Source organism: Solenopsis invicta, chromosome 5, assembly GCF_016802725.1.
Source record: "Solenopsis invicta isolate M01_SB chromosome 5, UNIL_Sinv_3.0, whole genome shotgun sequence".
Lineage (NCBI taxonomy): Eukaryota > Metazoa > Arthropoda > Insecta > Hymenoptera > Formicidae > Solenopsis > Solenopsis invicta.
In genome coordinates, this window is record NC_052668.1 from 13199072 (window position 1) to 13224095 (window position 25024).

The 25024-nt window shown below is 34.7% G+C and overlaps 3 protein-coding genes across 4 annotated transcripts; 1 reads left to right on the forward strand and 2 right to left on the reverse strand.

Annotated features, from left to right (window-relative positions):
• Nucleotides 1-5650: 5650 nt before the first annotated feature.
• Nucleotides 5651-9099, reverse strand: LOC105200026 (valacyclovir hydrolase). The gene is made up of 5 exons (XM_011167392.3): nucleotides 8737-9099; nucleotides 8517-8607; nucleotides 6820-7140; nucleotides 6293-6548; nucleotides 5651-6222 (listed from the first exon to the last, which is right to left on the reverse strand). The coding sequence occupies exons 1-5, from the start codon at nucleotides 8860-8862 to the stop codon at nucleotides 6120-6122; spliced, it is 897 nt and encodes a 298-aa protein (XP_011165694.2). The 5' UTR covers nucleotides 8863-9099; the 3' UTR covers nucleotides 5651-6119.
• Nucleotides 9100-10271: 1172 nt separating this feature from the next.
• LOC105200028 (ubiquitin-conjugating enzyme E2 C) lies at nucleotides 10272-13827 on the reverse strand. Of its 2 annotated transcripts, none has more exons than XM_011167395.3 (4): nucleotides 13534-13827; nucleotides 12035-12149; nucleotides 11119-11323; nucleotides 10272-10854 (listed from the first exon to the last, which is right to left on the reverse strand). In XM_011167395.3, exons 1-4 carry the CDS (start codon nucleotides 13635-13637, stop codon nucleotides 10715-10717), a joined length of 564 nt encoding a protein of 187 aa, XP_011165697.1. In that variant the 5' UTR covers nucleotides 13638-13827; the 3' UTR covers nucleotides 10272-10714. The 2 variants fall into 2 exon arrangements, with proteins under 2 accessions (XP_011165697.1, XP_039304844.1); XM_039448910.1 differs by lacking the exon at nucleotides 13534-13827 and adding an exon at nucleotides 13158-13186.
• Nucleotides 13828-13898: 71 nt separating this feature from the next.
• Nucleotides 13899-18794, forward strand: LOC105200027 (kxDL motif-containing protein CG10681). The gene is made up of 4 exons (XM_011167393.3): nucleotides 13899-14596; nucleotides 16340-16539; nucleotides 16624-16761; nucleotides 18345-18794. The coding sequence occupies exons 1-4, from the start codon at nucleotides 14448-14450 to the stop codon at nucleotides 18473-18475; spliced, it is 618 nt and encodes a 205-aa protein (XP_011165695.1). The 5' UTR covers nucleotides 13899-14447; the 3' UTR covers nucleotides 18476-18794.
• The last annotated feature ends 6230 nt before the right edge of the window (nucleotides 18795-25024 follow it).

Genomic DNA, 25024 nt, shown 5'->3' on the forward strand with positions numbered 1-25024 from the left:
ACTAAGTCAATTGCGATTTATGACGATTATCTCTAGAACGTTGGACATTTTCTTACTTGCAGCACATGTCAAGAATGGAAATACCAAGTTGAGAATGTAAAATATTCTTAGGAATGGCGAAAATATTTTTGGAAAATTCTACAATTGTAATAATGAAAAATAATAAAAATAAGTTAATACAATTGAATATTTTAAACTTACAGAAAAGTTATAGATATAAAATGAATTGCGGATTTCTTGGACGAGTAATTTTAATAGAACTAATATGTATAAATAAAGTTATAGTGCGACTGACAATGAGACAAGAGGAGTGCAGGCTTAAACACGTTAGACCTTGCCCCGCCTGATATTTTATTGATCCTAAGAAGGTGAATGACAATTGATACGCTTAAATGCTTCCGTAGCCCTCGATCCATTCGTCTCATTACTGATGTAATCGAATTGTCGAGAGTTACAAGATATATGCCATCGCATGCTAGAACGGAAAGCTTACAGAAGATTTTGAATAAGCAAATGAATATTTGTGATGGATTAATTTATTTCTGTAATCTCTTTAATGCTAATTTAACTTTACGTATATGATTCTCTAATTGTCGCGCGATTTATTATAGATATTTGCTTTGCATAAAGTTAACCATTATAAATAATAAATAAGGCTCTCTCAGATGCATTGCAATAATGTTTATGTCACGTCAGAAGCGAGAAACGTAATAAATTAAATGCTTTTAACGTGCAGCTTTATTTTTTAGTTTTCCCTTGAAAATATAATAATTTTGTAATTCCGGAAGCTGTGAAATATGCAGCAAACTGAGACATCTGTCCGATATGTCATGTAGAGGTATAAAATATTTCCTGAAATAATAGTATATTTTTCAGTTGTCAAAAATCGTCGAGATTGATTTTCGGCAACTGAAAAATGTATCATTATATCGAGAATTTATTGCACATTATTTTTCGCCTTTTGTAATATAAATGATGTGATGTCGCGAGAAAACCGTGTCTTTATTTTATCAAAAAATTTAATTATAAGCAATTTATTACAATTTCTTAAGTGCAGTACAAATACACAAGTAATTACTTCATACATAATCATTTTATATTTTGTACATAGGAGAGGACGATTTCGACGAAGTATTTAAAAATTTATTCGGATACTGATCTAAAAATAATTTTGTTGGATCATCAAAATAATTATGACGGATGTTCAAGCATGATGATCAGTGCTGCAAAAAAGTTTTGACATTTCACCAACTAGTTTGAGTGGTCCAACATTATTATTTGGATGGGCTAACAGAGTTATTTTTGAATCTGCATTCAGTTAAATTTTTAAATACCTTAGCAAAACCGTTCTTTTCGTGTACGCTTTCACGAATACATAAAAGTCGTCTGTATTGAACGATTTCTTTTCGTACAACAGAGACAAGTATAACGGAATATTTTACCTGTCACGTGGGACAAAGTTACAAAAACTACAATGACAGCCAACGGCGAAAACGACTTGCTTCTACTGCGGTATTTGGAGATCCCGTCTCGCTCATATCCAGGACAAGATTTTGATATATAGCCACTTTCTCGTGGGATCGAACGATACCCAGCTTCGACAACGTGCTCGCCGTAAATGGCTTCGTTTTCCATTGCGGAGGTCGCCGACATGTATATGTATATCGCGACGAAGGAGAACGAAGTTAATAAGTCGCTTGGCATCCGATTCGGAGGCGGAGGCAGGATTATATCTATCGATCGCTTTGAGACAGAAGACAGTGCGTTCTTGTTTACTGTAGATTTTTAATAAAAAAAGAGATAGTGCAGAGACAGAGAGGGATATCGCATTTAGGGATTGGCTTAATCAAAAATCAATCCGCTTATTTTATTACAAATAAATTGAATTATAAGTATGTGACACAAATAAGCGACAACGTGAATATCTTCAATTTGTAATACTTTTACGGAGTCCAACATTTTATTATATAACATAGATTAAATTGATTTTCAATTATCTCCTCTGCTTCATTTCTTATTACTTATAATTATTGATCGCGAATAACTCAATGTCAACAGTTATTAACTATCTATAACGACGATCGTTATTCGATCGCCAACATTACATAACGCGTCGCGTCAATATCACCATTTTAATGCCATTTAAAGGCAATAAAAGCACCCCACTTAATGAAGGAAAGATCGAGAGTCAGGAGCTGCTTGCTGAGAGTGCTCGCTTAAAACGAGACGTGTGAGCCATACAAGGAGATCTCGTTAAGTCACTTTTGTATACTGCCACGTCGCCAGAATGCATCATACGCAGGACAACTCGAATTCAGAATGATCCATCCTGATCGGGGACACCCGATATTGTCGAGTGCTAAAAATTAACTTGGGAGTTTAATTAAGTCACAAGTGTAACATCAAACATTTATTTATAATAATTTTTGTAAAATAAGAATTTTTTTTCAATGAAAATTAAGCGTTTTTCAATTTTTTAAGATATTTATAAACATAAGTATTATTAAATTTCTCGTCAAATTGTGGTATTATTTTGTGGTATTTTGGCTTCGATTAAGAATTGTGTTTGAAGACCAACGAAAATGCGGCTCTTAGTTTATTCGAGCTAAAAATTCACACATTCTCTTCTTTCACATTTTCATCGGTCCTAATCTTATCGTTGCTAAAAAGCATTTTGTTATTTATTATAAATTATTATTGTAAATTATATTTATCTACTAAAATAAATTAAAATAAATTAGAAATTAAGGAACACAAAATTAATATTTGCAATTTAAGAGTACATCAACATGCTCAGTGCGATCTCGGGTATCTACGACCGAGATATCTCGAAATCCGTGGGATAAAACTGATTAATTTATCGTTATTTGCCCATGAGAGGCTTAGCAACTTTCGTACCGTACTCGAGGGAAACAAGAGGCCTCGGCTTGTTTTATCGTTACGATTCTGGAAATTAAGAACCAGAGAGGGAATGGAGGATTTCGTAAGGCTCACCCGCTGATCCTGGCGCTTTTTTCGTATACGCGTTCTCTTCCGATTCACGAGAGACGAAGGCGGAGAAAGCTCGCGCGAGGGAGAAAGAGGTTTACTTGATCGAAGAGCGAAAAATCACTTGTCCATATTTGGGTACACCCGCATGCAGTTTACATTCCGCATCTTTTTACTGCTTTCATTCGACCGCTCGCACTTATACGCTCTTCTGTCGCATTGGCGAGCGTGTTTCTGCGATTTGTACACACGGTCACTGTGAATTTATTATCACGTTGAACGTTGATAATGTGATTTCGCTGTTTTTTTCAAGAAAGCCACGATAATCCTCGTCTCGTACCAGATTGTGATCTGTCAAAAAATACAAGTCCATTTATTATATCATCTATTAGATATCGATCTGCGACAAAAATAATCGAAGGCAGTAGACGTAGAGCATTGTTAAGACGCAGTTTTACTTTGTTTTATTGTATTTTTTATTTCGCTGGAAACGAATTGATCCATTACTTAGATTCGTGAAATCAATGACGATCAATGAGAGGTCTCGCAGAGTATACTTATTAATACCATTTTTTCGTAAAATACATCCTTTTACGAGAGTCAGATGTTCTGTACAAAAAGAGGCATTTTTTTTTAACGAAAACGTACGCTTCTTTTTTTAAGAAATCAACCGTTATTTTTTTTAAAATGCAGAGATATTAAGAAAGGATTCTTCCGACTACAATGACATAACAGTGATGTACAAAAATGCACATGATATGAATAGATGTATTTTTCTACTGGATTCTACGTTGGGGAACTTTAAGCGAGAAATGTTCATATGGTTGCAACGCAAAGAATTGAGATGTACGGTACATCCCCGAGGAATATGACTTTGTGACATCTCAGCGAATATTACATATGTAAATGTCGAAATAAAAAGTGCAAAATTGTTCCTATTCTTGTATTGTGAACGTACCAGTTAATCTATGCTATAGAGATGTATGATATCTCACCGTGTGCTGAGGGCATCCACTCATTATGTTTTTTATAAAATATTCATTATATTTATTTTGTGAAATTATAAAGAATATGGTACTAACAAATTTATACGCATATTCAAAACTGTATGATTTTTAATAATTTATAAATTATGTGCAATTTGAGAAGTATTATATTACTGGTTTAATTTTAGGAATATGTTAAAATATTACATATAAGCAGGTTTAAGTATTATGGAATGTATATTATATTTTTAAATGGAGGTATAATATACTTGTAAACAAAATGTATTTTTTATCAAATATTTTAACTTCTGGTATGATTTTTCCGTCTTTTCAGTCCATATTAAATGACTCCCGAGAAATAATAGAATTGATCGATATCTATGTCGATATTAACATTCAAATAGCATCAAAATTCGAACATTTTAACATCGATGTAGACGTTAAATTTGATTTCATTTCAACCGTCAAAATGACATCGATTTGATGTCGATCCGACTTATCATTTCTCCCTGGCTAGATAATGGTACGCGTTATCTCTGGTTTCGCCATTGGGTTACAAGACCCTAATAAAGCGTTATTTGGTCGCATGTTGCTGTTTGGTCAATCCCTGTTCAATATACGACTGTATTCGATCGTCAGACGAGTCGGACGACGAAAAAGCGCCATACGCGCTCGGCCCTCTTTGGATGTAAAATCACTTGTACAATATGTAGCACAAGACCACTTTCTATCTATGTACGAAGGCTTTCTCGATATCTGGAATGCACTTTGCAAGCGTCAGAAAGAGATTCATAGGTCGATTATATTTTGATTTCTGATATAATATGACATAAACTACACAGAACAGAAGTTAGTTAGAACATGTATTTCTTCGGCAATTCTATGAATGACAAATAAAATTATATGTAAGTAATTGCACGTAATGTTATTAATAATAATTTAAAGATAAAATATAATTATACATGTATTAGTTTTATATCATTAATAATGGCTATTGCAAGGAGATTTACCTTGGGTATTAAATGATTAAGTTTTAATTATAATTAAAACATTATAATTATGTTTTAATTATAATTAAATTATAAATTTATCACTCTGTAAAAGCATATACAATTATCACAAGATACCTTCGGTACATTTCCTCCTTGTTGATGTTATCACCCGGCTAAAAATTAAATGCTAATGAATCATCGAAAACAGTGCATTTTGTGCCTTGAGAGCATACAATTCAAGATTAAATGTCACGCGTATCAAACGATTTTAAGTAGTTGATATATGATTTTACGTAGTATGTATGTAAAGAGAATAATAGCTTTGTGGTGCTGTGCAATAATTCGATTATTCGATATAGCATGATCCATGCACGGATACTTAGGAATCGTACTGGTTATTTGAATATTTCTAATAATATATAGCTTAGTAAATTCAGGGTCTCTAGATATATTTGGACTATTTTTAATCGATCGATATGTAGATGTTATTTAGAATGTACATATGTATTCGAATACATATATATAAATTACCTAGTTCATAATAACGACTCCGAATTCCAAGTATTCCCGCTTACGATCGAATATAATTTATAAAGCATGTTAATCCACATCACATGTTAATCATAAATCGCCGACAAAAGAATAACTTTGAATGATGATTGTGGAAAATGACGAAACAGAGAACTCGTTAATATCATTTTGTTATAAAACCTTTCATTATAAAATTTTCAAAATAACACAATACATAATAAAATGCAAGTTTGGGATGTAATTTGTAACGCTGTTACAATTACTTTTTTTGAATCGTTATTTTTTTCTGTATACTAACGGTAACGTCGTTACATTTTTTCAGGAACAATAACAAACTTTATTGTTACTTTACGAATCTGTTAAGTTTATGAACTATGTTGAGATCAATCAAAATATGATAAATTTGAATTGGTCAAATAGTGACACACTTAGATATGTTACTCTAAAAAAAAAAAAATCATCAAATTTCGTGAAACAGAAAAAAGTAACGAATCGTTACTTTTATAAAACTACGTTTCTAAACCATGATAAAGCGCCACCATAATTATTATCGTCGCATACATATAATACATGAGATAAGAAAAGCATACTTTTTTTTTACAATACATATTACAATAAACTATCACATTTTCGATTGATCAAGGAGAAAATCCATAACCAACTTATTGAACTCTTCGGCATATCTTAAGTGAAGATTATGTGCGCCCTTCTCGAAAATATGCAGCCTGTAATAAAATAGAAATTAAAAGATATTGTATACTAATTACCTTAATTTTTTCAGATATAGATACGAACTTTGAATTGCTGATATTTTGCTTTAGATATATCGGATGTTCCGGCAGGACCATCGCGTCTTTTGCTCCATGAATAATCAAAGTCGGACACTTTATATTTGGTAAAACTTCTTTGCACAGGTTGCCGTTTTGTTTTTCGTACAATCTCAGTACGCCGTCTATCCAATCCGACCACATCTTACTGAAGTAATCCTTGCCATAGATTTGTATCATAGGTGTTCTCATTTTTTCCGACCACTTGTTGATGTCCCTAATGCCTACGCAGTAATATTTCATGAAGTATTACGAGAATGGAAGAAATGAAATATTTAATGCGCTCTGGACAATGAAATAGTAAAATATAGTGTCACAACTGGCAAGGTATAATCACTATAAGAATGTTTAGCGATTTTCCGCAAATTTAAGGATTCCAACAATTTTCTCAAAACCATCGGTTATAACGAACGAGATTTGCATTATATTAAACACTAACATTATTAAAGTACTTTTTTTCGATTTGTGATATTGCGAATAGGTAAAAGATCATACTCTCGTATATCTTCGTCTCGTCCGGATGTATGTATGCGTTTGCACCAAAGACAACCATTCTGCGGATGCTATCGGGATACGCCGAGGCAAGCAGGAGCGATGTGATACCGCCATCGCTCCAGCCGATCAAAGAAAATTTCGAGTAGCCGAGAGTCTTCATTAAATTATGGGCGTACGCGGCGTCACGCTGAAAGAAATCGTCTGGGAAAGTCCTGTCAGGTGGTCGCGATTTTCCGTAACCAGGTGGATCCCAAGATACTATGGTCAGCTTGTCCGCGTTCAGGCCCTCCATCTGCGGTTTGAAATCGGTCCATATTGTCCCTGAAACATCAATTTCGCTGGACTATAAATTACCGTCATCGTTCCAATGAAGAACATTTTAGCAGAGTGCTAGGAGTTCGTCAGTAAGTTTGAGTGCAATATTGAGGTAGATTAGCGTTACAATTATATTTATATTTAAGCTCGGGTTTCGTTAGCGGAGCTTATCACCGTATTCGACAGCAGACACCATTTAAATAGTAGATTTTGCTCGATTTTGTTCTGCAATCAATTAGAGCTATGCGAATCAAGATTTTTTCTTATGGAGTCGAATTTTATTTTTTGTTTCTGCAATTTGAATCGAATCAATTAACAAAATTTAACCCAAATAACAACACAGCTGTTAATTAACAACATAATTATAATATCAATAAAAACAAGAAATAAAGCGGCAAATACGAGTTTGGCGCGGTACGTAAAAAATAATCAAAAATCTAGTTGAATAATTACATAAACGATGTATTAAACGATAAATTGACTATATTAAATGATGAGTAAATATAATAAATGTTAGATTAAATTTTAATATATACGTATATAGGTAATAAAGAAAAATTTTTCTATATAATTAAAGTAATATTAAAATCAAAAACAAAAACAATGTAGGCTTGGGAAAATAAGATACTCTTTAATCTTATTATCCGATTTTTAAAAATAATATTGATTATAATATAAAGTTATTTTAAATATATGATTTTATGAGATTGTTAATATGTGAGATTCGTATTCGAAATTATTAGAATCAAAATATTCGAATAGTTCGAATTAGATTAATAGAAATTCAAATTTGAAATGAATCAAGAAATCTTATCTGATTCGATTTGATTCATGTTCAAATAGTCACTCATCTTTACAATCAATTTATCCTCATATCCGTTTAACAAAATCTGTCATCATATTTCTGATATTCTATTATTATTGTAATATTTCTTATGATATTCTAACAGAATTTGTAATAAACATTTTACAAAATCTGTTTTTTGACACCTGAGATATTTTCTTCAAATACAAAAATGGCATTTATATTAAATTCAAACAAAATTTTATTAAAAATTTATCAAATCTGTGACTCGTAGCTTCGCGTAAAATCATTGTAAATAGTTCAAGACAATAACAGTGACAAAAAGCTATTAAATTGCTTGAAAAATTATCTTTTTTTATTACATCGTTAAAATCGTAATGAGGGAAGTAACGCAATCTTGCTGTTTAGCGAACAGTTTGAATCGTATGAATACCAATTCAAGATTTACATGCCAGTAGATGGCAGCAAACGCCGATGTAGAGCAACACAGCATGACAGCAACGTTATTATTATATAACTCTCTTACAATTGCTTGCAATGCGTAAAATCAAAAATGTTATTATATAAATTGGCTTACCCAAAGCACCTGGCAGCAACAACACCGGATGGTCACCTCTACCAACCCTAGCGTAATTAATTTCCGTGTCATCTACTTTAATTTTTCGTTCCTGTCAACAGAAATGTATTTCGTTTAAGATACAAGATAGTCAAGAAATAACCAATGGTAGATAAGATAATGACTAGTAGTGATTTCAGAATTTTTCTTCACTTTACGTTTGCGTAAAAATTCTACGTACCTCCATCTCACGAGCTTTACTCGCTGTGACTGACAATTGCCGGATCCATAATGCTCGGTTCTCGGATTTTACAGCTTTGCATACCGCACTCGTGAAACGAGCAAACATTTTGCACGTATTGGCCATGTTACATTAAGGTTCTACAAATGCGTAATCGTAGTCACAAGTGAAGTGATTGTAAGACACAGTTGTATGTTATTTTTATCAATGCTTATCAGTAATTTTAGGCTCAGTTTAATTGCTTTTCTTATTACCTTTTCTTAATTCTAGTAAGTAAAAAACAACCGGAAATTAGTTTATTCATGTTAATATATGTTAATAGAAATGAATAAATAACTGCGTCTCATAATACTTTACATCTGTTTTGCAACTGTTTTAAATGATGATACTAACTTTGTTTACGCAACTGTAGAACAGCTCTTAGAAAAATATTAGAATTTTGTTACCAGTGTTCACCATTATCTATATAAAATTATCTAGGTAATCATCTAAATAAAGAATAGCTCCATTTTATTTTTATTTAAATTATTATAATGTATTATAATAGTGTTATCAAATTATCTAAAATAATGTGAACAATATCAAGAATGAAATATTGTTTTCAATTTCCAAGTTACCATTTATTCTAACAAGAGAATTTTTCAAAATAATAATAAATTTACATTCCAAAATTCACTACCAATACTGAAAATTTATAATATATGCAATATGAACTGTAGATTTTTAGTACTGGCAGTGTATGGTGCAATGCAAATCAGATTGTACAGATCAGGAGTGTATTCAGAATGAACATTTGGATCTAGATATCATTTTATCCTTGTTGTTTTCTGAATTTTAAACAAGGATAAGATGATATCTGTGTGCATCTGGATGTTCATTCTGAACGCAGCTTAGTAGTAGTACAATATAAAAATTGCTCCAAAACTATAAATTCAAAAACTTACAAGGAATTTTGTTGGTCATTATATGTATAATGACTGAGTTCTATATTTCTTTTATTTTTAACTTTGATTTTTATTTGCGTATTGGTTCAAATCCAAAGAGAAATATTTTTTGTTAAATTATTTAAAGAATTTCAGTTTCTAAGAAATAAAGATTTAGGTAAGACAAAAATATGAACATATTTTTTCATATTCTAAATTGTGCTTAATATTAATTTAAGTATTATCTAGCTCAAATTGTACATAATTTGATCTTTTATCTAGATAAATTAATCATTTTTATCTTATCTAAGATATAATTTACATGTGATTTATCATACTATTTATTTAGATAATTTTAAGTTATATAAATACGACACTGACTATTGCTCAAATTAATATGGATTCTTTCATCTGTGAAAATGAAAAATCTTAAATATTGTGGATATTCAATTCAACAGAAAAAATTTAAAGTTAAATTTCATCAGTTTTTGCTTTTAGAGTTAACAACAATAATGCCGTCTTGGCGTTAGTGATTTATTCTTTCTTTAAAATAAAATGGGTCAAAAGAGAGAAAAGAAAAAGAATAAATCATGTTTTGAGAAAAACTAGAAATTATAATTATATGACATTAAAATATTTATTTTAGTACTATACAGTAATGGTAAAAATGGAAACATATAAAATGTAAATGTAATATACAGACGATGGCGATAATGATCGAAAAAAAACCAACGTATATATATTTCTATATGGTAAATAAATAAATGTAGCGCAATTGTCTTAAATGTCGGTGATTACATAAATTTATAATTGTTCTTACAAAAGTCTCGCGCGAGATACAAGCTAAATGCAACATGACATGTACACAAGTCGAAAAGAAGAATTTTATCATTGTCATCATTTCTAAGGAAAAAAATCCAATTTAAACTCGAGTGCTTAACGATCCTCGATAGAAGTGCGGAAAAAGTTCTGTTTAATTATACACTTAATTATAATCCGATCAATTATAAGAATAATATTAAATGATTCATAAAATGGGTTATGGTCATGGCTTATCATGAATCTTGTTGATTGCGATTGCTCTGTGTTCGGTCGACTGCCCTGTTATATTCTTCCATCAGATACTTTTTGTATTTTGTCTGATTGTTCCATAATTCTGCTGCTTCGAGATTCAGTGGACTTTCATTGTTAGGTTCTACACAACAAATTTACAAATTAGTATCTCATTAACAATGATTTTTCGTACAATTAATTTATTACTAATGAAAATTCTATGGATCGGAATTCTTAGAATTTTAAGTTTGACAATTTCGACAATTTGAAGATTTTTTTATGAGAATCAAGAAAAAAATTAAAAGAATACGAGAAGTAAAGAGAATTGCACTATTCAAATTTCAAGAATCCTTCCAAGAATCTTAGAACTTTCAAAAAATTTTAGAAAACTAAATTTATTACTTACCACCGAGAAGGGATTGTATAGAGAGTAAAATGGTGCGGACGTCGTACAACGCACTCCATTTGTCTTTCAATATATCTAGACAAATGTTGCCACCGGTATCTACATTCGGATGAAAGCACGGCGTGGCGAAGCGTACTATGGGAGCACTATACGGGTAACTATGTGGAAATTCTAAGGTCAATTTATAGGTGAGACCAGCGTATACCTGTGACATACAGAATTTTCATTGAATCTTTTCGTCATATTAAAAGCATTAACAGTACAATTTAAAAAAGAGTAGTCTAATATTTATTTTTATCAGTATAGATTAACTTTTATCTTGGTTTAATTTAATTTTTATTTTTCTAAAGAAACCATGAAGAATAAGTTAAGGTTAGAACGCTGTATCACTGTTGAATGATACACAGTATTGTATATCACTAATATAATGATACATAGATTTTATGAGGAAATTAGCCATAGCTCTTAATGTGACATAAAATTTTCATACATTTCACACTTTCATTGATAAAGCATTTATAATAAAACAAAATATTTAAAACTTTTATAAACATAAACTAATAAATACAAATGATATAATTATTAATTTTAATATGTAACGTTGAATCCTCTACTAACGAATGGCTAGTTGAGCATAATTGGACACAGCTTTGCATTCAGAAACGACATTTAAAATACCATTCTAAAGTTAAAGTTAATAGACTTATTCTTTTTAACTCTAATATCTTTCCTATTTTTCTTTTCTTTTTTTTTTAGAAAAAAATAGAAAAGATAAAATGTATAATAAATTTAGTTAAAAAGAACAGACCTAGAATGTGATTCACTTGAAGCTACAAATACTTCAAAGTAATTAATTGATTGATCACAATAAAAAATTTTACAAATTAACCAATCAAAGTTCATAAGATGATGTTACTGTATCTCTTGGTCCTGTGATAGTCCCAATCCACTTGAACAAATTTTCTCCCTCCGGAAAGGCGGACACTCCTTGTTCAGTACTCATCATCAGTACCATCAGCTCCTTTTGCAACCTGAACAATCAAATAGCAATGCATAAATTTAAATGTCTTCACAAGACAACCCAGGTAAACTATTCAGATAGACTGTTGTACATTAATTTGACTACAACTTTACCTTATATTAAATCATGTAATGCAAAAAGATTATCTCTTATGAGTACTCAGGTAACAGTCATAATTATAAAATAAGAAAACGAAATAGAAATACAAATGAAATTAGCAGACTTTATTTAAAAATGTATTAATTTATTTATTGAAAAATAATAACATATTTATAAGATCTCTTTCTTTCATTAAATATAGGAATGCATATTGTAATAATCATTTAATTTATCTGAATAGTGTGATTATCATGATATAAAGTAAGAAATTGAAAATGCGGAGTTATTTTATTATTTATTACATTTATAAACACAAATATTTTTATATTAAATTGATCATAAAATTTATATTTGTGCAACAATTACATTTTTTGTTGTACTTAAACATGTATAAAAGTTATTTTCAGGTAGTCACATTATTTTTGTAATATTATGTCAAACATTTATATCACATGTAAATTACATACAATATATTTTGTAATAATGTATTTTAGAATTTTTGTGATATCACAGAATATACCAAATGAATTTAAACCGTTTCTTTATTGCCGCTAAGTAAGATAAATTTACTGTAAAACTTAGGTAAACAGATGTCGAATGTGATGCACCAAATCTTCATTCCTGAATTTAATACAAAACCAGATGTTACAACAGATGTTTACAAATATTATTTTTCAATAAATAAATACATTTTTCAAATAAATTCTGCTAATTTGATTCATGTTACTATTTATTTCTACTTTTTTTATAACTATGACTATTACTTGAGCACATATAAGAGACAATTTTATTCATTGTACGATTCTAGTCTAATGCACAATGAAAAACACAAGCAACAGGAATAAAGAACAATTCAATATGCTAAATAAGGAAAATATGTAAAACGTTCTTTGTTCAACATATTGTTTATTTCTTGTACCTTACTCCATTCATTGTGTTTGTGGCTTCAATATAAAATGTGTACAGTCCAATTTATGTACACAAGTCTATCTAAGAAATTGTAAATAGCGGACCATAGCGAAAAAAAGACGGAATATTATAAAATCAAATATCGTGGAATATTCCCGACGGATCGCGCTTATTTAAACATCCAAAGTTTGTTACAGTCCGCTAGGTTATGTGACTGCAGCGAACAAAGCGATATCGATTGTATCGCGAATTCATGAATAAACGTCCGGGGAAAATCGCGAGGAGGATCGCGAATTCGAGCCGATTCGAACAGCCGATAGGATGGAAAACTCATCAGTCAGCCCGCGTGATTCATGCTGACGGAGCCTTCGGCTCCGCTTTCGTACCGTTTGCTGACTGCATGATTGTCCTTCGGTAAGCTCTGCTTCTCCTCAGCGGCCTTGGTTGGCGTATTCTGCATCGAGCTGAACGGGTTCACGTTCTGCGCCATCCCGAGGGATTCGTTTTCGCGTACCTGGTGAGGAGTTGGACGAAAAGTGTCGTTTTTTCGGAGCGAGGAAAACCCTTCTCTGTGTCTCTCTCTCTCTCTCTTTCCCTTTGGCTCGATTGACGATCACAACAGCACGGCGGAAATTTGAATACTGCACGCGTCCTACTGCTCGTTTCGAAAACATCGAGCGGCAAAACAGCTGTTGCATCGGGTGGCGGCGCGTCGTCGTCGTCGTCGTCGTCGCCGCGCGGATCCTCGTCTCTCGTCTCTCGCCGCGTTGCGTCGCGTGTCGCATGCCGGATTTTTAAATAAGCATTCGGGATTGCGCGAGATATCGTCGCACGTCTCTCTCGCCGCCGCGTGCTCCAGGCTTCAGGAGCAGTTAGGGTGTCCGAGCGCCCCTCCGGTGATCGATAACTTCGTCGTCGCCCCGGCTGGCATTTGTTCCCGGAGCTGCGCGAGGAGAACGCGAGGGGATGGACTTCGAGGTGCCGGACGCGAGGTGGACGGACTCGGGATAGCGCGATCGCGATACATTCCTTTCCTATCCTCACGTCCCCGACGTGATGATCAACGTGTCATCACCGCGGGAGACACGCGGGCGGTTGCAACCCGGACTTTTGCGACACGTAGTTGCACGTAGTGCTCGATGAGTCACTCGGTATAGACGCGTCGAGTTACGTTGTAGCGAGCGAGCCTGAGCGACAACAATTCGGTGCCGAGCGAGCGAATTGGAGGTTGGAGGTCGCGCGCGCGATGGGATTGCTCGACGATGAGAGTAGATTCGCGGCCTAGTGATCCCGAGAAAGTATGGCTGCGGCGCAGGGCACACCGGAGTCGGACACCGGGAGCTTCGAGTGTTTCAGAAACTACACGGCGCCGGAGGTGTTCGTGCAGGGCCTGGCAGGCATCGTCGACCAGCAGGACGTGGAGTCTATGATACGTGCGCAGAAACAGATGTAAGTTTCACCTTCGATCGACGTCTCTCTCTCTCTGGTTCCCTGAGAGATGTACTTGTACACCCGGACTTGTACCCCGAATCGCCCCAATCACTGCTGCTTTAAGCACATAATGGCAGTTGATACGCTTATTTTCTAGATTTTAAATATTGTATATTAAGTACATAATTCTTTTTCATTATTTAAGTAAAAAACTTTAACGTAATAAGATTAAAAACAAGCTGAAAAACTGATTGATGATTTAAGTATAATGAAAGAAATAAAAGATATGAACCTATTATTGCAAGACCCATCTTCCTATCAGTCAATGTCTAGTATTACCTTGCTGTTTAGTGCTCGTGTGCTCAACTATCACACATTTATTTATATTTATGTACAGTCTTGTGATTTAACATGAATACATTTTTAATACATAATACTTTCGTACTTTCATTCTGATACTGTAAAAATGACTGTAATTGGAAGTTACCTTAGTCGATTCTTATTTCAAGATCGTTCTAAGTAATGTTTTAAGATACTAATACAGTTCTGATTTGTTGATGACATTCTAAGACAGTACTGGTTATATGTATATACATGTATGAAAATGGACTATGAATATTGATTTCTATCTTTCTTAAGATATATTTGAACACCTACGATTCATCAATGTAATATTTCTGAATGCACTGATAAGAAAGAACTTTGCTAATTCAACGAATACCTGTAACAAATATTTGTACATGTAGTAACTACAAATGTGACTTGTTGTTACTATATCTACAAATTTTGTTAAATTAACAAAGTCTTTTCTCTCAGTGTGTAATATAACATAAGAGCAAATGAGAGTCAAGCGTATAGTTGAAGAGTATCAGTTACATTTTGTCCTCAATTACATTTGATCTTTTCGAGAGTCCTTTAATTGAAGAGTTTCCTGCAAAAACCAAACAAGTTCAATAAAAATAATCTGAGTTACGGTACTAAATCATTTTGTATCAGTAATGTCATACCATGAACAATTTTGTTGCTGTAAGAATGAAATACAGAATGGGAAATATAAATATATAAATAGATAGTAAATATGAAATTTTAGGTAAGAACTCTAAAGTTCAAAAGTTTTCGTTTTCTCTTCGATACATTCAAAGTATTAATCTTAAAGCCTAAATATTTATTATATATTAACTGAGAAAAAATTATCATATTTATAAAGAAAAATATAAAAAGACCAATTCAGATGGATTTTTGCTAAGAGCAACTTGTAAAATTTTGTAAATAAAAAATAAAAAAATAATTGTTTTATGTTTAATAATGTATTTCTTCACTTTATCATTATTAATATAACGAAATAGAAGACAAATGTAAAATATGAGATGAATAGATGATAAATATGAAATTCTTGCAAAAACCAAATGTTTTTCATTTTTTATTCTAAGTGGCATCCTCTTGAAAAATATTAATGCATATTAATTACAAAAGTAAAATTTACTAAAATAATTAAAGTTTATTTTTATTAATTAAAGTTATTAATTAAAATATTAATTAAATTTTGTTCTTATACCTATTGGCCAAAGAAAAATTACCATACAAAGAATAATTTGAAGATTAGAGAAGTTTTTTGTTTCTTGAAAATTTAATTTGTTTGGTTTTTGTAGAAGAAATCCTCTTCAATTATAATTAATAAATTGAGAAATCAAGAGACGCGGTAGCGTCTCGCACCAAGTATAAATTTATCTTAATGTAATCTCTTACTTTGTATGCTTCCAGGTTACAGAGGTTTGAAAAGACCAACGAGATGTTAACAAACTGCAATCAGTTATCGGTGAACAGGCTCAAGACAGCTGGTACAGAGTTCAAGAAGCACACCGCTCTCCTAGTCGAGATGAAGAGGGACCTGGATTACATTTTTAAGAAAATTCGCTTGATAAAGAATAAATTGAACCAGCAGTATCCGCAGGCGTTCAATGGTAATTAATTATTTAGACGAATTAAAAGAAAAAGTAGAAATATGATAATGTCAGTTGTATCTTCTATCCATATTAAATACATAGAGGCGGTAAGGAGCAGCCTGGCGGAAGAGGTTATCGTGGAGGACGTCGATTGCCCGGTGAAACCCCTCGAGCCGGAAGTCGTGCCGCTGCCGTCTACCCCGGCTCACGGCGCTGCCGATCAAGATCCCGATTCAGATGGTAATGAAATCTCCACTAAAAAATAGTCATATCGCTAAGGAATAGAAATCGAATCTTCGTCGAACGTTGAAATGTAAAAAAAAAACTTATAAATTACCTACGGAACAAACGGCCGATTAATTCAGGTAACATACACATTATATTTCTAATATGTATATTGGCGGAGAGATGGTATTGCAGAATAAGAGTAGTACGTCTATGCTTTGTTGTGAGACAGCAGAGAGACCTGTTTAGTCTGAACAAATTGTTTTTGAATATTCAAACGATTTTATTGTTGTGAGATATGTATATTATGTAACTATACTAGCTATACGTGAGAATGCATAAAAGACTATTTTAAAGAGAGTATTTCTACTAGAAATCGATGTTAACGTGAGAGGCGACGTGTGTCTCGCTTCGTAAGATTGCGCTTTACCTAACATCCCGTGCACTTTCTCTCTCTCTCGTGAGAGATACTAGTACAAATCCCGCTGTAAGGAGTATCAGTCGTAATCGGCGAGTCGACACTTTTCGATTACTCACGCATATTTTCATTACGTTACAAGCATGCGTAAAATTGAATCGTCACGTTACTGAGCAAATTTTCGCAATACAAAAATGGTACAAAGTAAATTTCCATACTAGATAGTTTACGAAAAAGAAAAGGATAGCGTTGACCAAAAACTGTGCAAAATAATTTTTCTATTACGAACGAATGAGAAATATGTGCTAGATATCCGACACGCCGCGTAGAAATTATCAGAGAAAAGGAAGTTGAAGTACGGAAGTTTACTTCCTTGAATGTTCTCTCTTCATTACGTAATTTTCATCGACTTGCCGCGTAAGTATGTACATATCGCATAGCAAAATGCTTTCGATGTACGAGCCGATTTATCGCTTCTACCCAGCGCATAGCAAGGACGCTTGTTCGTGTGTTGTATAGTGCATTATTGTAAATAAAGATCGTTGTCTACCTCGTCGTACACACACACGCATACGCATACACACACAGAGTCGTCTATTTCACGTCATATTCCGATAGGTACGTCTGCAACGATTTACAGAGCTTTGGTCGAAACACTTCGAGAAAGCTGGTCTCCTAATCCCTCGACGCTACAAAATTTAGTACGGTGCCTATGAAGCGTTTAGGGACGTGACTGGGCTGAGAGAGATTAAATTAAGATATCTCACGTGGATGCAAGGGAAGCAGAGGATCTGTGCAATGGAGGGATATGCGTTATCGATTAAAGCACCCTCGTTTTTAATGTTAATGCCTTAGAACGTATGCACGGAGCAGAGTTAGTCTCAAGGTACTCAAACAAATCCGTTGTATGCGCACTCCCCACTGTAAGATAATGCGATTCACAATGTAAAGCGTTTCGGTCGACCGAGAGAGAAATATATAAGTGTTCCTCGTTCGTTCTTCGTTCTCGTTTCCCTGCGGTTTGATTCATCCCGATCAAGCTATCCCATCCTTTTCTGCGAAACGGAATAAAAAAAAAAAGAAATAATAGATAAAGCGAAAAAAGCAAAAAAAAAAGTAATCGCGAACGGTGATAATTAGCCAGAAGACTAATGACATTACTTCCATTGTTGGTGTACAGTGCCTGTCGAGGAGTTTCAGTTCGCGAAGCTGCGCAAACGACGAATAAAGAGTAACGACAGCTCGTCGACGGAGAGCAACAACGATCAGAGTAACGCCGACACGTCGTCCTGCACGTCCGACACCGGCTGAAAGAAAGTCGGGCAATAATGAGAGAAAGAGGGAGAGAATGAGAAACGCTTGTCATAATTGTCTCAAAAATCGGACTCATGCACCGGCCACTTCGAATGTTCGCTCGGGAGCGTACGAGCTAATCAATCGGCCAAATCGATCGATCAATCAATCAATAAGGCAATAAGGGAAGTCGGGAGGCGCGGAATCTCGAGGCCGAGGTGGCGTCGACGGGGCCGCCAAATGCCGCGCACAGCATATCTCGATGTCGTTGTGCGAGCGCTGCGAACTTGTGAGTACTGTCAATGTTGAGAAAAATAAATTCTTTGTACATGGTAGAGCGATTGTTGATCAATTCCACCACGACTGTTCTGGCGAGCGCGTGAAATGAGCAACGGCGCGTGAGGGAGGAAGAGAGAAAGAGAGAGAGAGAGAGAGAGAGAGAGGAGAGCCACGGGAGAGTGAGTTGTCCTCGCGGACACTCGGAAGCTTTAATTCGCGAGTCGCGCGTCATGTCTAGACGAGACGGCCGTCGAATCGCCCACCACCTGGGGCGTTTCATTAGCGAGGACGCAGCCGTCGCCGTCCGTGAAATATTCCGCTCGTCCCGGCCGAGCAAAGGTGGCGCCGAGATTAATGCGAATGCTTTTCACAGACTGCATCCGCGCCCGCGTCGCGCCGGCTCGCTATACTTAGCCAGCGCGCGACGCCCGCGTCTGGGAAAGATTCACGTGAAACTTCTTTCGGCGCGTTAATTCAGGAGGAAGACATTCGAAGTGTCCACTGCACGTGTTCAGCGCAACGGGGGTACAGTGAGCGATGTCGACGTCGCTGTCGATGTCGTTGCTCTGCGTCGCTCTGGCGAAATGCGAGGTAGTCGGGCAGTCGAAGTCGCGCTCTTTCTTTCGGTCGTTGGTACTTAAATTCAAGATAACGTTGCACAGAAAGAACAATTTTGCTGAAATACAGATCTGAAAATAATCTTATTCCAATTATATTTGAAAATAATTATGTTGGATTATCAAAATAATTATATTGGACGCTTAAAAACTGGTTGCTGTATAGAATGTTAAACAGATTAGAAAATAGAGCTTATAATATGCAAATGCAATCAAAGATTAACCATATCATTCAATAATGAGCTATTTTTCGAATGGAAAAAGAATTTATACTTATAATCACTGAATAAATAATTATTAACAAAACACAAATTTGTCGGACTTTACTAGCCCCTTTTCAATATAATAAGTATTAGTCGTTAATCTCACAATCAGTCATAACTCATTTAAGCAATATATAGTCGCTTAACAAACTAAAATTACCGTGAAATGTACAGGTCCAATTGACATATAATAACAAAAATAATTGAATATTAGTAAAATTGATAAATAAAAATAACACAGAATTAAATCATATTGGTTTTTCAAAGTTTTCTCGAAATTTTGAATTGCTTTAACGTTTTTTCGGTTTTTCTAATTATTATGATTATTTATTCAATAATTAATAAATTCTTTTTCTATCTGGCAAATTATTGGATCGTATTATTAATCTTCGACAGTAACGTCAAAACTTTTTGCAGCAATATGCATGGTTGTACTTCCCATACACTTAATTATTTTGAGGGCCTAACATAAAATTATTATTTGTACTTAGCCAAATTTTTAGATACTACAGTAAAATTGCTCTTTTCGTGCGTGGTGAAATTAAGATGCGAATTTTATCATCAGTATCTTTTCGGAACGAGAATAACTGCGACTTCGCGTCACTCGGAGGCTCAAGAGACGCAGTAGCACCAGGTATATTTTTCGTAAAGTATATTTTTTCTATTCCAAAGTCAGAACCGTGTGAATTCTGAAACTTGTTTCTTTTGCGAAGGCATGCAGCTTTTGCGGGGAGAATTTTAAAAATAACTTTGCAAAAACTGAATCTCCGAATCTCTGTTTCTCTCTATCTCTTTCTTTTTACCCAAGGCTCATTTGCAAGTCTTCCCATGGATTTCGGATATTTGCTCCCTTATGACCTTCGCGTTTCCCGGATTCTCTGAGCGAAGCGGCGCGGCGTAATCGCGCTGTAACCGGCGGTTGTAATTATTTACGGATTAACGGGATCCGCGCAAGCTGTTGCCGGGGGATCACCGGCCCGTTTGCCGGTCGCGAATGTTAATTTTTCTTCTCCGGTTTGTTATCGCCCGGCATAAAATATTGTTAGGAATCAATTTCTACCTCTGCTTTCTACCATCGATGGTTTGTGCTATACACAGACGTCACACACGCGCGCCCGCGAGCGAGTGCGACGCTCCCTGCGCGCGCGGAGAAGACGCCAGCCGTCGCGATGCCAGAAACCAGCTGCGCCTCAGCTGTTTTCTATCCATTCCGCCTTCCTTCCTTTCTCCCGGCGACGATTGGACACTTGGAAATAAAATCCTAGATAGACGCGACACGTGGGGCGTATTCGCGCTACGTAGAATTTATCTTGGCGATTCGTGTATAATTAAACTTGACTGTGTCCTTCTGTGTGCGCGTGAAAATTTCCTCCGCAATGTGCACAGTGCCATATATCGCGTGTTTAGCTTTAGATTTTTACGGAATATCTCGAGAAATTTATGTACCGCTACCATTAAGACTACTGTAAAAAAAGATTTTGAAAACTCTACACCTTGCGTTAAACTACGCGAAGTTAAATCAGATACCTTATTTATTTCAATTTTTATAATTATTATGTTAATGATATAATTGTTAATTCTTGCCTTTTCACATTATTTATCCAATCGATAACATTGACGAAAATGTCAGATAAAGATAGTTACATTCATTTTGTAAGAGATAATTTTTAGACGAATATTGATCCAATGAATATTATTATTTTAATTCTTAAAATCCATTCCATTCGTTTTGTCACGGATACATCACACCTGATATGGCATACCCAAGCCAACATTGCTTAAAACATTTATAAATGAACATATTTTAACAAATTTTCTTTTCAATCGAAATGCCAGACAGTAAGAAATATAACTGCGCCAAGCAAATTCATTTATCCTTATCAGTAAAAACAACAATAATTTGCAAAAAAATCATGCCGAGAAAAATTGTTGTTAACTTGACTAAATTTTTCAACTTGATTAAATTTTTTCAGTTTAAGTGTATTTGCGTATTGAGTGTATTTAAGTTAAATATATAAATGCTGAAACTGAAGTTCAAACATTTTGTGTATTTAACAATAAGTCAAATACAGAAATATTTGAACTGAAAAAGTTTAATCGACTTCAGTCAAGTCAAGAACTTTTAAAAGTTATCTTTGAAAAAATTTAGTCAAGTTAACAACTTCTTTCTCAGTGCATAGTTTGTTTAAAAAAAGATCTATGTATGCCACATACAGAGTGAATTTAAGGGTTAAATATCTTGTTTTTTATAATATTATATATGACAACGTAGATATAATGTCTGCATAAATAAGATAAGATACGCAAACGCAGCCAAACGAGGTGCGAAATATCCGAGATATTTCGCGTAGCGTTTATTCGCACACATTATTGGACTATCCTCTCTTAAAGGTCCCGTCTCAACCGCTCGCGCGAAGCGCAATTCATTTGCGCGAGCCGCTATTGCGGATATTGCACGCGCGTGCTAACGCACCCCGAGAAGAATGCATTTCGGGGGAGCAGAGGCTCGCGGGGGCGGCGGTCGCGGCGGTTAACTGCACTCCCGATAAAACGCGGAAACAGCTGTTTAATCTTATCCGGTCCACCTGCGCCGCGCGCTCGATATTTACTTTCATTCTTCCAGCGCGTCGCGTGCAGCACGCGCCTCTGGAACACACGTCTTTTTGTTGACACAAGCATAACAAAGCTTGTTCCCACCCGTCTTGGCACATGTGCTTCGCACAGATAGCTTCGGCCTGTGCGCAAATTTGACAATGATGCAACATATCTATTATTCTTCCGACGACATGTAAGGGAATTTTCAACATTTTTGCCAAAAATACAAAAATAACAAATGTTTATGTGGCAGATCCATTCTAAAGTTAAAAAAAAATCATGCGAGAGATAAAGTATCCAAGTAGAACGAAAAGTCATCGCGATGTTAAAATGACTGCAAAATGATTATTAAAATATATCACTTTTCAATTAATCTGGATTTTATTTTCGACATTATTGTGATTTGGTTTTTTATTATTCGCAACAAATTCTTTATAGTTTTTTTTTTAAGGGAGAAAGGATTCTCACATTCAGATGCTTGTTAGCATCAGTTATTAAATTGACTTTTAATTAAATAACGTGATATTACCATTTCTTGTTCAACTTACAATTAGAACTGCATTTTAAGACCGAAAAGTTATTCGCCGCACTGTTTCGTGAACTTGAAAAAAATATATAAAATCACACAATATCTTAGCACTAACATCTAGCTATGATCAATAAGACTCTTCGTTTATATTGTAATTTATTTAATTTTTTAGAAATTTTAATAGAATTAAAAAAAATAGAATTTAAAAAACATAGAATTTTAAAAATATTTAACAGAATTAAAGAAAAAAAAACATTAGTGAGTTTTATTCGATCCAGGTACTTTACATCTTGCACGATTTTTCAACCTGTTAACACAAGTTCCGCAATTTCTCAGATTTAATTATAATCATATTTCTATAATTCGCAAGCAGAGAAAAGTGTGTCACGCGAGAGAAACGCTACGGATTACGCCGCGAACGCGGTGGGAGTGGAAAGACGCGGCAGTGCCGAGCACGAACGCGCCAAGTCTTTGGAAAGCCGGTGGTGTTTTTGAAAGCCACGATATTCCCGTTCCCTTTTACTCGCGCACATTGCCCGGGGTACGTCTAGTTGACGCGGGCACAACGGCGACCGATGCAAAGTAATACAAAAGCGCGCTCGCTAACTCGTCGGAGAGTGTCACCGGCAGCACTTCGGATTGAACTTTTCCAAGAGCCTCGGACGGGCTAAAGAAAACGCGCGGGACGAGAAGACGGCAACCCGGAAGATGCGGCTTACTCGGGAGAGAGCAAAACTCCCGGGAACGATTAAAATCCCGTTGTCTCTTTCTCTTCCTTTTTCTCTCTCTCTCTTGCAAGTTCCCATAAGATAAGAGACAGTGAGTGCTTGCCATTTTACTCTTTTAATAAACTCGACTGGTGATCTGTGATAATTCCGATATAAAGTCTTTGATCGGTAGGTATTTATAACATCGCATGTATCCTGTTAAATATGTACATTCGAATTGCGGTTGGACAAAATTGAAGAATATATGCGTCATATCTCAGAACATTGTCAAAAATACAAAAATTTGATACAATATTCTAGTTTAAGTATCTGTATAAAATTTGAGCACAATTCACTTATTGGTGTGAAAGTTATTTTAATTTTTCATTTAACGTTGAATCTTATATAAAATTGCGTTTTCCAGTAAGTACTTATTTGCAAATTTGATGGGGAAGTACCATTACCAATTATAAATCAAAATTTTTATATACTAATAAAACTAATAAATATTCATGCAAAATTTCATTTAAATCCACTTACTCGTTTAAGTTATTTATTTAAAACTGCAACAAAATATCGCAATTTTCGCAAAACTATTATAAATAAAATTTTTTATTTTCTACTTTCTAGTTTCAGGGTCAAAATTCGGGCATTTGCGACCAAAATTTTTTGTTGTTGATCAGGGAAAAAAAAAGAATAAATCTAGAGAAGCCTTCACTTTTTAAATTCGATAATTTTTAGATCGTATTGTATAGCCGAAACATCCTTAAGACTTGCTAGAAAATTTCATTAAGTACATTTTTTGTAATTAGAGCTTCAGACTGGCTCGCTAAATTTGTCTTTCTGAACCGAGCGACTGTAATACAACACTTCCGTTTTCGTTTTTTACTTCTTTTGTGATCTGCCTCTATTTATCGTTCTTTCTCTCTTTTCTCCGTCACTTTCCTTTATGTGTCTATCCTTAGTAAAGGCTTAAGTACCACGTCATGAGCTTTCGCTCGGCTTAGAAGGACATATTATAGCTTAAACCTGGATCTGCAATCCAGGTGCGTCAGTTCTGGTATCCAGATGTTGAAATAACTTTCCTTAATCCCAATTCTGACGTCTCGTTTCTTTGATCATCATCCAGATGTGAAGTGTCCGCTTTCCTTAGTCGCAAATTATTTTAGAGCTCAGACCTATCGGATTCAGTGTTAACGGATCGGATTTCGGTGTTAACAGCACGTGTAGGCACAAAATTATTATAGATTCGAAGCAATAAATGTCATTAAGCGTAACATAGGGTCACGTAATTCCTTTAGAGTTTCACAATGGCTTTGTAGGCTTTGTACATCCTCTAGTTGGCGATTTACGCGTGTGTTTTGCAACTTTTGTCAGTGAGTTTGCATCCATATGCCTAGCGGGGGTCTTTCGATTGCAATAAAACCTACTCATTCAATTCGTCCTCTATCTCCCGAAGGTAAAGGACTCACGTCTGTCGCTCTCGTTTCCTCGGCTAACGCGTTTTTTCTCCCGCGCGTACGGGCGACAGAGCGGCGAGAGCTTTGTAAAATCGGCGGATGCGGCGGCCTCTCCCT

What these genes read in the sequence shown, in the direction of transcription:
- LOC105200026 (XM_011167392.3), bottom strand. Translation starts at nt 8,862, where the DNA reads ATGGCCAATACGTGCAAAATGTTTGCTCGTTTCACGAGTGCGGTATGC. An exon ending in GTAAAGCTCGTGAGATGGAG is followed by an intron (nt 8,608 to 8,736) that starts GTACGTAGAATT and finishes TTCTGTTGACAG; the next exon opens with GAACGAAAAATTAAAGTAGA. An exon ending in CAAAATATCAGCAATTCAAA is followed by an intron (nt 6,223 to 6,292) that starts GTTCGTATCTAT and finishes ATTTTATTACAG; the next exon opens with GCTGCATATTTTCGAGAAGG.
- LOC105200028 (XM_011167395.3), bottom strand. Translation starts at nt 13,637, where the DNA reads ATGGCGCAGAACGTGAACCCGTTCAGCTCGATGCAGAATACGCCAACC. An exon ending in AATCATGCAGTCAGCAAACG is followed by an intron (nt 12,150 to 13,533) that starts GTACGAAAGCGG and finishes TTGATTGTTCAG; the next exon opens with GTTGCAAAAGGAGCTGATGG. An exon ending in TATACAATCCCTTCTCGGTG is followed by an intron (nt 10,855 to 11,118) that starts GTAAGTAATAAA and finishes TTTGTTGTGTAG; the next exon opens with AACCTAACAATGAAAGTCCA.
- LOC105200027 (XM_011167393.3), top strand. Translation starts at nt 14,448, where the DNA reads ATGGCTGCGGCGCAGGGCACACCGGAGTCGGACACCGGGAGCTTCGAG. An exon ending in GTATCCGCAGGCGTTCAATG is followed by an intron (nt 16,540 to 16,623) that starts GTAATTAATTAT and finishes TTAAATACATAG; the next exon opens with AGGCGGTAAGGAGCAGCCTG. An exon ending in TCAAGATCCCGATTCAGATG is followed by an intron (nt 16,762 to 18,344) that starts GTAATGAAATCT and finishes GTTGGTGTACAG; the next exon opens with TGCCTGTCGAGGAGTTTCAG.